The following is a 16,711-nucleotide window of genomic DNA, read 5'->3' as shown; positions in this document are numbered from 1 at the left end:
ATTATCAAAAAATCAAAAATACAAATTCATGGCATTCTGTTTTAAGAATTGTGGCAGGGAAGAAGTACAGATTGGAGATAGATTGTGAAGGTCTGGGCAGAGGAGTTTGTATTTTGTTTAAGAGACCTGGAGGTTTTTGAGTTAGAAAGTGAAATAGTCACACTTGTGCTTTGGGAATACCATTTTGACAGCTTTCGTGGAGGATTGATAAGAGAGGGATAAAGGTGCAAGAATCCAAAAAAAGGGAGAGAACCTGGTGGGCTCACTGGTATGCCACAGAATCCAGCAACATAATCCCTTCTATTCCCCACATGTATCCCTTTTGAGCAATTTATGGAAGATAACCAAAGTACAGTAGTAGAAAAAGCATTCTTGCTTCGTAATCAGGAAAGTCAGGTTCACTTTGTGACATTTGACCTCTACAGAACCTTAGTTTCCTTAATTGTAAAATGTTGTAAAAACCAAGCCATTTTTAAAGTCCTTTCTGCTTCTAAGTACATTACTTCTTTAGCAAAGGAATTTCTCAGACATGAGTATTGAATTGAGTCAAATTGAGGAATTTTTTTTTTTATATTTGTGAGCCAATCTACAACCATTATTCACTGTTCTCCAACTTCCATAGTTGGTGGAAGCCAAATTATAGTAAATTTTAGCACTACCTGTTTTTAAATACTCAAGCTATTAACTTTTAAAATGTGAAAGGTAAATTCTCTAGATTTGGACCATCAGAAAAATGGCAAAATTGAATGAATCACTTTCTCATCCATAGATAATTTTGCTATACAAATTTTTTGTGCACAGTGAGAGGGCATTCTAATTAGAGAGCTAATTCTGTTTTCCTTTGAAGTGCTATGATTGCTGATTGAAATTAGGGAGGGTGCTCATTGCACCACATGCCAGTGTTACAAGATAAAATTCTTTCAGTGTTTGTCCTTGACCTTGAGATGGTACTGTTTACTATATTCTCATTCCCTCGGAGACTTGCTAGAGATATATGATAGTGGCAACTTCCAAACTCCATGTAAACCAGAGTTCTTAATTTGAGTTTTTATTCACCCTCAGGGGAATGTGGATACATTTTTTAAAAAATCCCTTACCTTCTTAAGTATACTAAGTGATACTAAATATCACTTCCAATACAGAAGAGCCTAGGCAGTTGGGGTTAAGTGCCTTGCCCAGGATCAAACAGGTAGGAAGTGTCTGAGGCCTTATTTGAACATGGGTTTTCCCAACTCCAGAACTGGCACTCTATCTACTGGACCACCTTAGCTACCCCTTTTTGTGGATAGATTTTCAAGGATTCCTTGAACTTTAGTGGGAAAATTTTTCATCTTTATTTCAGTATGATTGGTTTTATGATCTTTTATGTAAATTATTATGCAGTTAACTGTTTTTAAACCTTTCTTAGTACCAACTTAAAAAATCTTTTTATTAAAAAGAATTTATCCACAAGTATCCCAATCCCTAGTCCCACCTCCACTCCCCAAAAAAACAGTAGGCATCATCCAGTTATGTTCATACTAATTGTCTTTTCTTTTTACCTTTTTGTTCACTTTCTGGAGGTAAAAATTAATAATTTATTCTTCAATAATTAACTGTGTAGCTGTGTATATTTTCTTGATTCTACTTATTTTTCTGTTCATTATTCTGTGATGTTGTTTCCCAATTTTATTATTATTATTAGCCTACTCTCATCGCTTTATCACTTCTTATGGTGGTGTAGTATTCCATCACACTGGTATATATACCACAATTTGTTTATCCATTTCCCAGTTTATGGACATCTGTTTCCTCAGTTTTCAGGTGTTTTCCCCCACAAATGATTCTGTAATTTGGAATATATAGATTCTTTTCTTTTTTTCTCTGATTTCCTCAGGCACCAAACCCAACAATGGCGCTGCTAAGTCCAAGGGTATACACAGTTTTATAACTTTTTCACTGTGTAATTCCAAGTTGTTCTCCAAAAAAAAAATTCAACCAGTTAACAGTCCCACTAACTATGTATTAGTGTCTCCATTTTCACACAATACCTCCAACATTTGTCAATTTGCCATTTATCATTTTAGCCAATCTGATGGCTATGAGATGGTACTTCAGAAATGTTTGATTTGCATTTCTCTAATCAGTTGTGATTTAGAAATTTTTTTTCATATACTTATATGTGACTGATTTATTCATCCTAAAATTGTATGTTCATGTCTTTGGCACATTTATTAATTTCAGATAAGACCTCTATCCAAGAGGCTTTCTACAAATTTTCTCCAATTTTCTGTTTTTCTTCCAATTTTGGCAACACGTGTTTTATTTGGACAAAACCGTTTCAGTTTAAAATACTCAATTATCTATTTTACTATGCTTTAAATCAACTTTTGTTAATTTAAAAATTCTTTTCCTCTCCATAAATAAGGTAATTTGTTCCTTGTTCTAATTTACTTATATCACCTTTTATGCCTAGATCATCTATCTGTTTTGATCTTATCTTACTAAATGGTGCAAGATATTGGTCTTGTGGTTTTTAAAGTGTTGTTGCTGGGGGAACTGCATCCCCCAGGGGCCCAGGGATCCCTCCCCCTTCCTTCCTAATGTGGGATTGATCTTGTATGGACCAATTCTGTGCTGGGGGAGGGACAATGCCCCCTACTTCCAGGTTTGAGATTGGCCTTGAATTGGACCAGTCCTGTGCTAGGTTACTTCCGGGCATGGGATTGGTCTATGTAAGGACCAATCCTGCACCTATGACCTTTGAATCTGATAGGTGGTGGTGGGGTGGTTAATTGTAGCTAGGGAACTCCCCGTGGGTTTTTTCTTTTAATAGTTTTTAAAAGATCAAATTCACATAGTTTTCTTTCACCTCTTCAATCTATATCTAATTTCTTCCAAACTGCTTTCTAGTTCCCCCAGTAATTTTTACCAATTAGTGATTTCTTATCCCCAAAACCTGGATCTATGCTTTTCTTAAATACAAGGTTACTTAGGCTTTTATTGCTGTTCATCGTATGTCTGTTCTCTTCTACCTTTCATTTTCTTAGCCAGTACCAGATAATTTTGATAATTACTCCTTTATAATACAATTTAAAATCTGGTACTGCTAGACTGTACTTTGCTTTTTTGTTTGTTAATGCTTTTGCTATTCTTGATTTATTTTGTTCTTCCAAATGAATTGTTATTTTTTTCTAACTCAGTAAAATAATTTCTTGGTTATTTATTAGTAATATTATTGAATAAGTAGATTTGGTAGGATTTTCATTTTAATTATGTAAGCTCTGCCTATCCATAAACAATTGATATTTCTCCAGATATTTAGATCTGACTTTATTTGTATAAAAGCAATTTATAATTATGTTTGTGTAGTTCCTGGGTTTGTTTTGGCAGGTATACTCCCAGGTATTTTATTTTGTTTATGGCTATTTTAAATGCAGCATCTCTTTCTATCTATACTTGTAGGACTTATGTAATTTGTAAATGTACTGATGATTTATATGGGTTTATTTCATGTCCTGCTATTTTATTTTAAATTATTGATAGTTTCAACTAACTTTTTAATTGAATCCCTAAGATTTTCCACATGTGTCATCATGTCATCTGCAAATAGTGTTTTATTACTTATTTGTCCCTTCTGTGTCCTTAAATTTCTTTTTTCTTATACCTATTCCTAGAATTTCTAATACTATGTTAAATAATATAGATGATAGTAGGCATATTTGTTTCACCCCTCATCTTATTGGGAAGGCTTCTAGCATTTTCTTGTTACAAATTGTACTTGCTGTGATACCCAGGTATCCCTGTAGTTTATTTTATGCATTTAGAAACATAATTATGAGGTGACCATAGTGTTCCCTGATACCAAATGAGTTAGGATACTTGACTGAAATATATAAGCTAATCTGATACCCAGAATGAGTAGAGGATTAAGTATTTAGTGCATTAAAATACCCCAAAACTTTCATTTTATAGATGTTAAAAAATAGAGGCCTGCAGAAGTGAAATTGACTTGCCCATGAAGAACCTGATATAGAAGAACCCATCAAACTGTAAACTGGAAGTCAAGGACTATCTTTTTTTTCCCCTTTTTGTTTTCCTAGCACTTTGCACAGAATCTGGTACATAGAAGACACTTAAAAATATTTATTACCTATAGATGAGTAATAAAGGAGTTGAAAATATACTCTTTGCTTTTTTATATATGACTTTATATTATACAGGGAATTAGATGTTCAAGACTTTAGTTTTTTTTTTTAAGTTCTCTTGTATTTTTTTTTAAACTAAATTTAATTCCTTTTGATGGCAGAGTGGTTAGTCAGCTAGCATTTATTAAATGCTTAATTTGTACCAGGCTTTGTGCTAAGCACTGGGGTAAATAGAAAGGCAAAAAGTAATAGTAACTGCTCTCAAGTTGTCAGTCAAATAGAGATATGCAAACAACTAGGTGCAAACAAGGTGTATCGAGTTATTTTGAAAATATGAACTGGTTGTATCATAATTTGATATTACTATGTGGGCATAACTAAAATTGTTGAATTTCAAATTTGCTTATATATCATTTCACAATTTCCTATGTCAGAAACAAGGCGGATGATGAGTAATACCCATTGATGTCTGATGTTATTTGATTTCTCTCTACCATTTCACAATTACTCAAGCTATAATCCCTTTGACACCATTTCCACAAGCAAACATAAGGACTTCTATAAGGAAAAGTTTATTCTATATCTTCTGGTGCAGTAGGAGTTTAGGGTTTAAGAAAGATAATCTGTACTCTCTTCCTCCATGGCCACAACCCAGTGCCTTTTTCTGCCTCATAGAGGAGCATAGGCTGAATAAGGCTGCCATATATATAATTTTTATGTACCTTGATGAAATTTCTAAACGTTGGGTCCCCAGGCCCCCATTTTTCTCATTAGCTTTCCGATTTTATTACACATATTTTTATAGCGATATGATTTTTTTTTAGGAATATACATCTCTATAGCAAAACTGTGACTCTGTAGGAGAAATTGGAGATAATTTCAGAAGAAAGGCAATACACTTTAAGGAGAACTGAGAATGATTCCTTCAAGAAGGTGATGCTTGAGGGTAAGCAAGGAGTTTAAGAGCTAGTAAAAATGCCCAGAATAAGACTACTTGAGCATTGTAGGTAAGGAATAGAGCAAAGTGACCATTCTTACAGTCACTTAATTTCTTTTTGTCTCAATTTCCATCCTCTAGAAAATGAGCATAATGACAGCACCTATCTTCCAGGATTTTTGCGAAGATCAAATTAGATAAAGTTTGTTAAGCATTTGACCTGGTGCCTGGCACATAAATGCTTGTTTCCTTACTTTTCTTTAAAAGAAAACTGGAAAGATAGTAATTGGGGGGTAGGGAGGACAACAGGTTAGATAGGATTTTAAAAGCCAAATTGAAGATTTTTTATTTCATCATGAAGACAAGGAGCCATTTTGTTGCATAGGGGAGGATATGGTCAGATTTCGTTGGAGTGAATCTTGAAGCAGGGATATCAACCAGAGACTGGTACAAAGTCCATTGATGAAGTAGTTAGGGCCTGCATTAGGGTAGTTGTCAATTCAGAGGTGAGAAGGAGCATTTGCCAAAGATGTTAAGGAGGCTATGGCGAATGAGAAAGGGGGGAGTTAAGTATCACAGGTTTGTGAAGGTGGGTAATTGGAAAGTTAGGAAGAGGAGAGAATTTGGAGGACAATGATAAGGACTTCAGTTTTGAGCACTGAGTTTAAGATGTCTCTAGGACATCTAGTAGCTAGTAATCTGAGAACTACTAGCATAAGTAATCTGAGAGCTACTAGCATAGAAGTCATGATTGAAACCATGGAAGTTAGTAACATTAGTAAGGACCTACTGAGATTTTATAGAGGGAGAAGAGGATCCAGGACTGAACCTTGAAGGACCCTGTATACTTAGTGGGCCTGACTTAAATGAAGAGTGGTTAGGCAGATAGAAGAACCAAGACATAGCATTATCATGGGAACCTTAAGAGAAGAGGGTGATTGATAATATCAAAGGCCTCTGAAGGACAAGAAGAATTAGTGGCAATAAATAACATAATCCAGTATATCATTAACTTTTTATCTTTTTCTTTATATGCATACAAAAAGAAATTTATCTAAGTAAGTGATATGTAACAATGAGAATTATGTATCCATTTATCATACTCATTCTGTTACTAGTTACTTCAGTGTTACGTGGACCCTAGGGAAAGCAAAAGTGTGGGTTACACTAGACAATCTCTTAAATCTTGTGATCTTTAGACTTTCCAGATTTTTTATTTACATTTAAGTTTTAGGTGAGAAAAGGATTAGATTAAGTAGTCTCTTGTTTTTTTAAGCTGTGAGATATTAGGAGTTGAAAAGAGAGAAAAAACAATGTGGTATACCTACTCAGATTCAAAATGAGAAAATCAATGGTGTTGGAAGTAATGATATGATGGTATAGGATTGTGGAATAAAAAACACTCCCTTATTCCAGAAAAAGATGATTTGTAAATTGGACAGCCCGGCTGTCCAAGTCCTTTCTAACTTGTGGCTGAATTTAGGCAGTAGTATTAGAAGGAAAGTATAAAAAAAGAAGATTGGAGAATTAGATATTTTATGAATTTACTTCAAAGGATCTTTGATCTCAGTGATTCGGATTGCATAAATGGAATTTATTAATGTATGTCTACTTTATGTGCCTCTTTTCCATGCACTTCAGAAGATTTCCAGAGGGGGCCTTCACAACATACTAGTGATCTTCCTTTAGGCCTATATTATATAAGCCTATATTACGCTTTTCTTTGTGATGTGCTTTAGACATGTACTTCATTATCTTTAGAGTGAAACCAATTTCATTTCTATACTGACTTGTAGCATTTCATGATTCAGTCTTACCATATTTACTTGAATATTTGTCTTTTAGATGGTGTAACTTTGGTTTTAGGGTGTTGTTTGTGATAGTTAAAAGTTTTAGTTTCTCAGAGAGGTAGTCTAATCCATCCCATTCTACTTCTGTTCAATTCTTATTCAAATTCATTATGTATATTCAGTGTCTTACCTAAAGGAAATATTGGAGGGAGGTGTTTTTGTGAGAAACAGTCACAGAAAACAGAGTTTGGTAGGTCTATAATAAATCAAATATTTCATTGCAATTAGATGGATAGACTTTAGACCTTGAGCATTTATGTATTTGGAATAGCAGGAGCTTTACTGGAAAACTAATGGTTTCCCAATTTTTTCAGTCATATCTCTTTAAATTGTAAATTTTTAGTGAGTGACATATCACTAGATGTAATTGATTATTTGAATTTTTGAAAATATTTTTAATTCTCCTACCTAATGAACTCTAGGGTCATATAAACTTCTTTGCTTGACTATTAGAGTCCATTACAGCTTTTACCTAACATATCCTCCCACGTATTAGGTAATATTACTCTTTTCCTAATCTGTGGTCTAACCAACTAAGATAAAACTCCAGCTCTACCTTCTGTAGAAAATTTTTCCTAATCTCACCAACTGCTAATGCTTTACTTCCCAAACAACCTCATGCATATTTGTATGCTTCATATGTATGTATACTTATTGCCTCTCCTAGTAGAATGTGTGCTCTTTGAAATAAAAGATTGTTTCATTCTTTGTCTGAATTCCTGCTGCCTTGAATATCATGGTTTTCATTTAAAAAATTGTCATCTTTGGATTATTCACCATTTAAATCTGGTCTTAATTCATTTTATTCATATATTTGGTTCTATTAGTTATCTGAAAAAAGAACTAATTGGAAATGTATATTAGTCAAGATTTTTGTTTAGCTAAATTTCATTTCTATATTCCCTGATTTAAACAGTTGTTCTTATAAACTAATAGAAGTATGTTACATTTTAATTTTTATATTTATACATATATATTTATGTTCCTAGTTACATGTGATATCAATTTCCAGCATACGTTTTCCAAAATTATACGACCTAAATTTTCTCCATCCCTCCCTACCCTCTCCTAGAGACGGTAAGCAATTTGATCTGGGTTATACATTATTATCTTGCAAAACATACTTCCATATTGGTCATTGTTGTAAAAGAATACTCATAAAACCAGAACTCCAAAATAAAACCATAAGCAATGTGAAAAGTTGTATGCTTTAACCTACATCCAGCTCCAACAGTTCTTTCTCTGGAGGTCAATAGCATTCTTTGTCCCAAGTCCTTCAAAATTATCCTGGATCCTTGTATTGCTGAGAATATCTAAGTCTTTCACAGTTGACCATTCCACAATATTGCTGTTGCTGTGTACCGTGTTTTCCTGGTTCTGCTTATTTCATTCTGCATCAGTTCATGTAGGTCTTTCCAGCTTTTTCTAAAATCATCCTGTTCATTTTTTCTTATAGCACAGTGGTATTCCATCATCATCACATGCCATAATTTGTTCAGTTATTCCCCAGTTGTTAAGGTGAAAATCACCTTTAAAGGTTGTTATAATATTAATTTATGGTCGCCAAGGAATTTAATTATGAAATTCCTAAAATGAAACACTCAAGTCAGAACAGAGTTTATGGTGGTTTAATCACAGTGGGAATAAGAAAAAGGGAGAGGAAGAGAAGGAGAGAGGAGAAAAGGGGAAAAGGTTAACTCAACCTTCTGGCTGAGCCAGAGGTCGTTTAGGCCCAAAGGGCCAAGGTAGAGAAGAAAATCAGTCCTTGACTCAGGTGACTGATCTGAAGGGAAGCTGTCTGCCGGCCTCCTCCCTCCTCAAGCTCTTAGCTCGAACTGGCGAACTGCTCCCTAGCTCTGTCTCCAGGAAGTGAGCGAATTCCAGAGGCTGTTCCCTACCTCACTTCCTGTGCCTCACAAGTGCCAATGGTGGCTCAAGCTTGGCCTAGGACAGCCCAAGTGAGCAGTCCTTTTTTGCACATGTCTGTTGAGGTCCATATTCTCAAATAATTAAATCTTGAGTTTTGCTGTAGCCCTTCCTAATCTCTACCTGAGTAGGATGGAGATTGCAGTTTCCAAGACCGGACTCTGTTACTCCAAGTATCTCCATTGTCATTGATCAGGAAATAGCTAAATCCCATCCTCCAAAGAATGGTCTGAACAGGGTGGAGTAGTTTTGAAATTCACAACACCCCCCCCCTACCCCCCCCCCCCCCCCCAGGAAGACTAGTCTCTCTGATGGTTCTTGTAAACATACCAGCTATGAAATTATAATAGTTAGAGATAAGGGAAAAATGGGAGAGATCCAGAGAGACAGCAAAACCAGTGTTTGCTGGGGACATTTACAAAAGCCAATTAGGGGGCAGTCCCCTTTGGCAGAAGATTGTACATTCAAAATAAATTCAATCAACTGCACCCCAAGGTTCATTCTGGATCTTCCTGTAGTGAAGGGGTTTAGATATCTTTCTGCAAACAGTTCATTCTCTGGATTCAGTTAGTTAGCAAGCTTCTTCTCTGAAGATCTATCTCGAACAAAATTTAAATCTTGGATTTTATGAAATACACAGTTGAAGGCCATCCCCTCAATTTCCAATTCTTTGCTGCCACAAAAAGAACAGCTATAAATATTTTTGTACAAGTAGGTCCTTTCTCCTTTGTTATGATCTTTTTGGTATAGAGACCCACTAATGATATTACAGAATCAAAAGGTATGCATCACGGAGGTCAGCCAGAATGGTAAACTGCCTTGAATCCATGTCTTAAGGGAATTATTTGGGCATGTTTAGGCTAGAGAAGACAAGAGTCAGGGGAAATAGAGACATAGTTGTTGTTGTTCACTTGTGTGTGAAATTTAACATAAAATATAACTCATGGTTGGCACATGCCCATTAAGTTAGGGCACAGAGAGACTTTGCAGTTTCTAACTTTAGGAATGGGCTAATGGAAGCCCCTTGCTTGGCCTCTGACCTGCTAGTGTGACAAAATTATGTGCTTAGATTTAAGAACACATAAGCCAAACCATGCAATCAAAAGCTGAGAAGGTATATGGCCATGGGCAGGATGAGAGCCAGGGCAAGCGGGCACTCCAGTTTCCTTTTTGCTCCAGGCCCTTCCTGAACACAAGCCCATTCCTTGGCTAGTCTTAATTTATCTGACCCTATCCTGTGTTTAGCTGGGCGCCCTTGCCAGTTTGGAATCTAGGACTTTGGGTGGCTGGGCTGGTAAACTTCTCTTTTCTCTCTTTTTTTCCCTAACTAATAAATAGTTAAAAATCTAATATAAAGTCTCCAGGATTAATTTTTAATTATAACACTTGTAGCTCCATTTCAGGTTTTCTTAGTGAAGAAATTTTTCAGCTTTTTCAGCTGATTTTACAGATTTGGAAACGGAGGCAAACAGGGTTAAGTGACTTGCCTAGGTTTACACAGCTAGCAAATATCTGAGGCTAGATTTGAACTTGGCTCTCATTGACTCTAGTACCAGCATTCTGTCTACATACAGTGTCACCTAGCCTCACCTAGAAGACAAAACAGCCATCTTCAAGAAAGTTAAACATTGTCATGTGGAAGAGAAGTGAGACTTGGTGTTTTTTCACAGCAGAAGGCAGAACCAGAAGCAATAGGAAGTGACACAAATTTAAGCTCATTGTCAAGAAAACTTTTCCTAAAAAGCATAATCCCTATTCTTATTCCCAAATGATAGAAATGTTAAGCTGAGGATCAATTTTAAAAAATCCTCAGTTCTTCTCTAAGGTCCTTTGAGTCCAGAAGGTCTGTGAATTTAGATGGGGAAAAAATTTTTTTTTAATATTTTTAACACCTCATGCCTCCAATTGAAAATTAGCATTTTCTTCTGTTTTGAAGGAAACAATCCTTATAGCAATACTTAAAAGTTTGTCATTATAAGACATATAATGTTCATATAATGTTGCAGTTGTTGCAGATACCTTGAAATATTGTTTACATTCAGTACTACTTCTGAAATTATTATAGTTCTTAAACCTATTGTTAGATAAAATATGATCATGGAAAGACCCTATAGAATCCTGAAAAACCTTTGATTCTTCAGCAAATCTCACTCAGCATAATTTTTAGTACTTAATACATTTTATTTTAGTCCTTTAAAATTTTCTTATATCTAAAGAACATATTTGAAAAACTCTTTTAGATTTTGAAAATGATATATAAATGCCAGGTAGTAATAGCAGCAGCAGCAGCAACAGAAATAATAAAAATATAAAGTAAACAAGAATAATAATGAATCTGATTGTTTAACCTAGAGCATTCTATTCCTTGCTCATGTTGGATGCACATATGGAGAGACCTAAGTTCATAGTTAAATTCTAAGTTATTGAGCAGTCTTGGGAAACTCACATTGTCCTGTGCCTCAGTTTCCTAATCTATCAAATGAGTAAATTACATTGCCTAGATTCATCATAGAGTTGACAACAAAGGAATAAATAAAAACACTATGAAAACAATAAAGCCTGCATAGAAATGAGAGGTCCTACAATCACAATTCTACACTGTGATAAGTACTAGATTTTGGAAGGGTTGCAGTGTATATCTTTAGAGACTTTTTCTCCCCAGTATAAAAATTGTAAATGCATGTGATTAAGATTTAGTTTTTGTTTGAATGTGTTTAACTATTTATTTCCAAGTTAATCCTTATATGGGTAATGTTCAAAGCAGACCTCTTTCTTTAAATGTATCTCCTTCAAAAAATTAACCTTATATTCAGAAGTTTGACTCAGAGTTTTGTAAAACATTTTGTGGAAATTAATTTGTAGATGGTAAAGGCTCTTAGATACTGGACACACCATTTTACTTTATGAATGTATCTGTTTTTGTTTTGCTACCGTATCTTATTAAGGAAAAAAACCATTTTTGTCATTTTAAAATTTAGCTTCTATGAGATAATACAATACCAAATTAATATTTCATGCCAGGAGGCCTTTGTTAATAATGTATATCTGGCCTATGAAGTGAGATAATGATGAGACATGACATCTCTACAGACCCAACTTCTTTTTGTCTCCAAAACTCAGTTATTGATTGATTTATTTTATATATATATATATATATATATATATATATGCTTGTTAATGAGATGAGTGAATACTGAATGGTTTTATATGTTTGTTGTGACTAAAAGTAGTCAGATATTTTTTAATTTTTGTTTATTTATTTTTGAAGCCCTTACCTTCCGTCTTGGAATCACTACTGTGTATTGGTTCCAAGGCAGAAGAGTGGTAAGGGCTAGGCAATGGGGGTCAAGTGACTTGCCCAGGGTCACACAACTGGGAAGTGTCTGAGGCCAGATTTGAACCTAGGACCTTCCATCTCTAGGCTTGGCTCTCAATCCACTGTGCTACCCAGCTGCCCCCCAGATATGTATCTAGAAGATCCTACAAGGAAGACTTAGTTTGTATACTTGATCACAGAAATGACCCTCTGCTCAGGTTGTAAGGAACAAATTATCTTGATTCTTTAATACAATCTTCCCCATTACCCCTTTTAATTTCTTACTGCAGGCATACTGTTTCACTATATGAAATATTTCATTAAATCCCTTTTCAGGAACCAGCCAAGGTTTCAGAGTTAAACCCTAATGCAAAAGTATGGGGGAATCATCTGTTACACTTGGAAGCAAGTGGTACCACTGATGGAAATGTGAGCAAAACCTGGGAAGAAATAGCAGATCACCCTCCAGATGCCTGCAAAGAAGGTATGCTTTAAATTTGTAAAATCTTTTAGCTAAGGTAAATCTGTTTTATTTTTTGATATTCCATTTAGCCCCAAAGAGAGGCTATTAATTTATCAAACATGAAATCTATATTATCATCAGTTCTCACACTGAGGACCTATATTAAAATCTATTTAACCAAAATAATAAGCCTATAGAAACATTTTTTGAGAATTATTTTCTTTCCTATTCCTTGGGATAAAATTTTCATTTGCAGGATTGGATGCCAACAGTAATGTCGACACATCATATCCAAATGCAGTGTTAGGAGACCTGCAAGAACCAGTTTCATTGTCAGACCAAACAGATATGAGCACTTTGGTCCTGGACCATTCAGAATATGAGCCTATGCCTGAAAACTCCCAGACAGGTAAGGGGGTGGGTTTGGGGGGGGGTCAGGCAAAGAGGGAGACAGACAGACAATCTATATGTGTAAAAAATGTTTTTATAAAAGAATTTTCAGATTCTTGAGCAAAAGATAGAGGGATCTTTACCTTACACTGAGGCAGATAGACTGTTATCAGTAGACTGATAATCATTAGGCTTTGTGTCTAGCATTTGTCTTGACCATTAATTTTCTGTGAGAAATTGGTCACTTCCCCCAATTATTATGTAGATATGTGGAGTAATTGATGTAAGGCCCTTTCAACTCTTAAAATTATATAATTTACTTCATAATATTAGATTATACTTTGGCATAATTCCTCCATTAATATATTCTCCAGCTTTAGCAGGTCTAGTGAAAAACCACTTTGTTAAAATTTAGTATTTGAGTATTTCCTCCATATACTAGAAGGTTTTGGTGAATATAAAAAAAAAATTTCCACACAAACATATAAAAAGTTAAGTAGTAATTTCTAAACATTCAATTTAAGATATTCATGTTTTCCTCAGTAAGGTTTTTTCTGCTAATGGGGCAGACTAAAATTCATCTTTGCTTTTCATTCTGTCCCCTTGTCTATCCCCTCATAAAGGTTCTATCCAGTTCTTTGGAGGTTATATATTAGGTCTCTCAAACTCCATGAATAACACTGTAGACCTTACCATTGATAGTATGTTACAGCATAGCTACCCACCATACATTTTCATTGATTTTTCTGTTATATTCAATGTTATTTTGAAGTTATTGTTTTTCTATGATTTTCAACATACCTTCACAAGAAAAATAATCTTAAAAGTATCTATCATCAAAAAGATCTCTCAAATGGGAATCTTCTTCACAAACACAGATCATAAGCTGCATGCAACCTGTGACTTAGAGTATTTCCTTAGTCACTTAGTGACTATTTACAATTACAGAGCTGGAATGTGTAAGACACAAAACTCCATCTTCCCTGACAGTGAGCCTCACAATTTTTGTTTTTAGGTGGCAGCAAACCATAACATTTTTATTAACATACTCTAAAACAGCACAAACCTATGTTAAGTTTTTTCAAAGACTGATGTTCTTTTGATAAGTCATTTACAACCAATTATGTGAACTAGGTAGAAAAATGACAGCATCTTTCATTGACAGATTTGATAGACTTGAATCAGCAAATGGGTATATATATATATATATATATATATATATATATATATATATATATATACACACACACAGAGGTATAAAACAGATTTTAATTTGACTGTATTAATTCAGTATGCAACAATTTAAGTAAAATGGTACCAACCCTTGGTTAACCTACTTTTTATAGATGCTCTTTATAGGCCATAGTAGGGCAGACACTTTTCCAAACCATTGTTTGAAATCCAAAATGCTGCTTCCTTGGTTTTCACAGTAAAGCACCAATGAGCATTTCTCTTTTTGTGAACGGAGTCATTACCAAAGCTTGGCAGAGGGTCAGCAATGACCAGTCTCACTTGGAGCTATCAGGCAGACTGCTGGGTCCCTGTTGGCTGTAATGGCTCTTTTGGAGTTTTTTTTTTTTAAAGAGAGGTAAGAGACTAGAAAGTTCAATTTTTAGCAATGTGGGGAGAAGAAAGAAATATTCAATGTGTGATTTTGTTTGGCATGAAGAAATAAAAAATAAATGAGGCTGAGAAGTAAATTTTGCCCAGATTATGAAAGAACAAGGTTCCAGGCAGTGGCACTTGTGTTTATCCCTTAGCTAAGAAAGCACCATGAGAATTGTTTAAAGAGAAAAAAAATAGTAAGACAATAAAATTTGTATTTCATCCTGATTTAGCAATAGCCTGGGAATCAGAAGATTTAAATTTCAAGCCTGATTTTGCCATTTGCTAACTTTATAACTTTTGACAAACTGTTTAATTTCTTGGTTAAATTTGGAAAATAGAAATGATGATGCTCGTTTCCCTACTTCATAGGGTTGATACAAAGAAAAAAAATTTTGTAAAGCTTTAAGTGCTACATAAAGAGGAACTATTAATTTTAATAAGTTAAAGCTGATAGTATTTAAAATTGTTCGGAGTAGCATAGAGAGGCACCTCCTGGGCAAGGAGTTGTACAAATTATGAGACTGTTAACACTACTACAAATAAAATAAAGTAATGGCAGCAAGGAAGGGAAATGAAGTGATTCATGAATCAGTGACTAGTGCACAATACCCAGTAATAAATGACCCTAGTAATTTAGTGTTTGATAAATCAGAAGATCCAAGCTTTAGGGGCAAGAATTCACTTGTTTTGACAATGGGATATAGATCCAATTTCAGACCTTATATACAGATAAACATAAAGGTTGATATCACCGTTAGGAGACTATGGAATAGTCTACTGTTTGATATGTGGTTGAGGGAAGAATTTAGAACCAAACAAGACTTAAAAGCATTAGAGGATGTAGAATGGATAATTTTAATCATGTTAAAAAATTTTGTACAAACAAACCAATACCTTCTAGATTAGAAAGAAAGCAGAAAGCTGACAAAAAAAATTTTCACCTGAAATATCTTTGATAAAGATCTCATTTCTCAAATATATAGAGAACTGAGTAAAATCACACGCTTGATTAAAGAATTGCAAAATAAAATAACTCTTAGGTACCACCTCACATCTCTCAGATTGGCCAATATGACAGAAAAAGAAAATGATAAATTTGGTGGGGGGGAATGTGAGAAAATTTTGACAAATAATCCAGTGTTTGAGATATAATCTGATCCAACCTTTCTGGAGGTCAATTTGAGACTTTGTTCTATCTAAATCTGTGCATACCCTTCAATCTAGAAATACCACTATTAGGTCTATATACCCAAGAGATTTTTAAAAGGGAGGGGGGCTATATATACAAAAATATTTATTGCAACTCATTTTGTGGTAGCAAAGAATTGGAAATTGAGAGGACATCCAACAATTAGAGAATGAGTGAACAAGATGGTATATACTATTTGATTGTGATGGAATACTATTGTATTAGAAGAAATAATAAGCAGGTTGATTTGAGAAAAAACTGGAAAGACTTAACATGAATTGGTACAAAGAGTGAAGTTAGCAAAACCAGAAAGAACATTGTACACAGTAACAGCAATATTGTTTGATGAACCATTGTGAATGGCCAGCTGTTATTAGGAATACATTGGTCAAGGACATCACAAAGGCTCATGAGGAAAAATTCCACCCATTTTTAGAGAAAGAACTGATAGTCTGAATACAGACCAAAACATAATATATTTCTATCCCTCCCCTCTTCCTGTTATTGGCCTTCTGCATGTAATTAACTAATACAGAAATTTTTTTTACACATTTGAAAATGTAAAATTTATATCAGATTGCTTATCAACTTGGGGGGGGATTTGGAATTCATTTTTTAATGTTAAAAATTATTTTTACATGCAACAGGGGAAAATATAAAATATTACCCAAAAATAATTTTAAAAGTTAGTGAAAATGATCAGAATGTGGTGATTCATTTATAATTTTTATGTTAGAACTTTAGGTCAATAGTTATAATTATTGTTGTAAGTTCAAGTTCAACATTCTTGAGAGAAATTACTTATATATTTTTAATTTATTTTTTTTAAAGCTGGGAGACTTCAATTATCTAGTCATTGGAGATCCAAAAGAATGAAGTAACTTGTTCAAAAAAGCTTTAGGCTT

General features: G+C 34.3%; 1 protein-coding gene across 8 annotated transcripts in view; it reads left to right on the top strand.

The window, feature by feature from the left end:
- The window catches only part of LARP4B (La ribonucleoprotein 4B), a 229,245-nt gene that overhangs the window by 160,845 nt on the left and 51,689 nt on the right, over positions 1 to 16,711 (top strand). For all 8 annotated transcript variants that reach the window (XM_007504702.3, XM_056799993.1, XM_007504701.3 and 5 more), the window contains 2 exons: positions 12,493 to 12,640; positions 12,876 to 13,028. In XM_007504702.3, the coding sequence (XP_007504764.1) occupies positions 12,493 to 12,640; positions 12,876 to 13,028 (301 nt within the window). The remainder of the gene's footprint in view (positions 1 to 12,492; positions 12,641 to 12,875; positions 13,029 to 16,711) is intronic.

The sequence above is a fragment of the Monodelphis domestica genome, chromosome 5 (assembly GCF_027887165.1).
Source record: "Monodelphis domestica isolate mMonDom1 chromosome 5, mMonDom1.pri, whole genome shotgun sequence".
Lineage (NCBI taxonomy): Eukaryota > Metazoa > Chordata > Mammalia > Didelphimorphia > Didelphidae > Monodelphis > Monodelphis domestica.
This window is presented reverse-complemented; position numbering and strand designations above follow the sequence as displayed.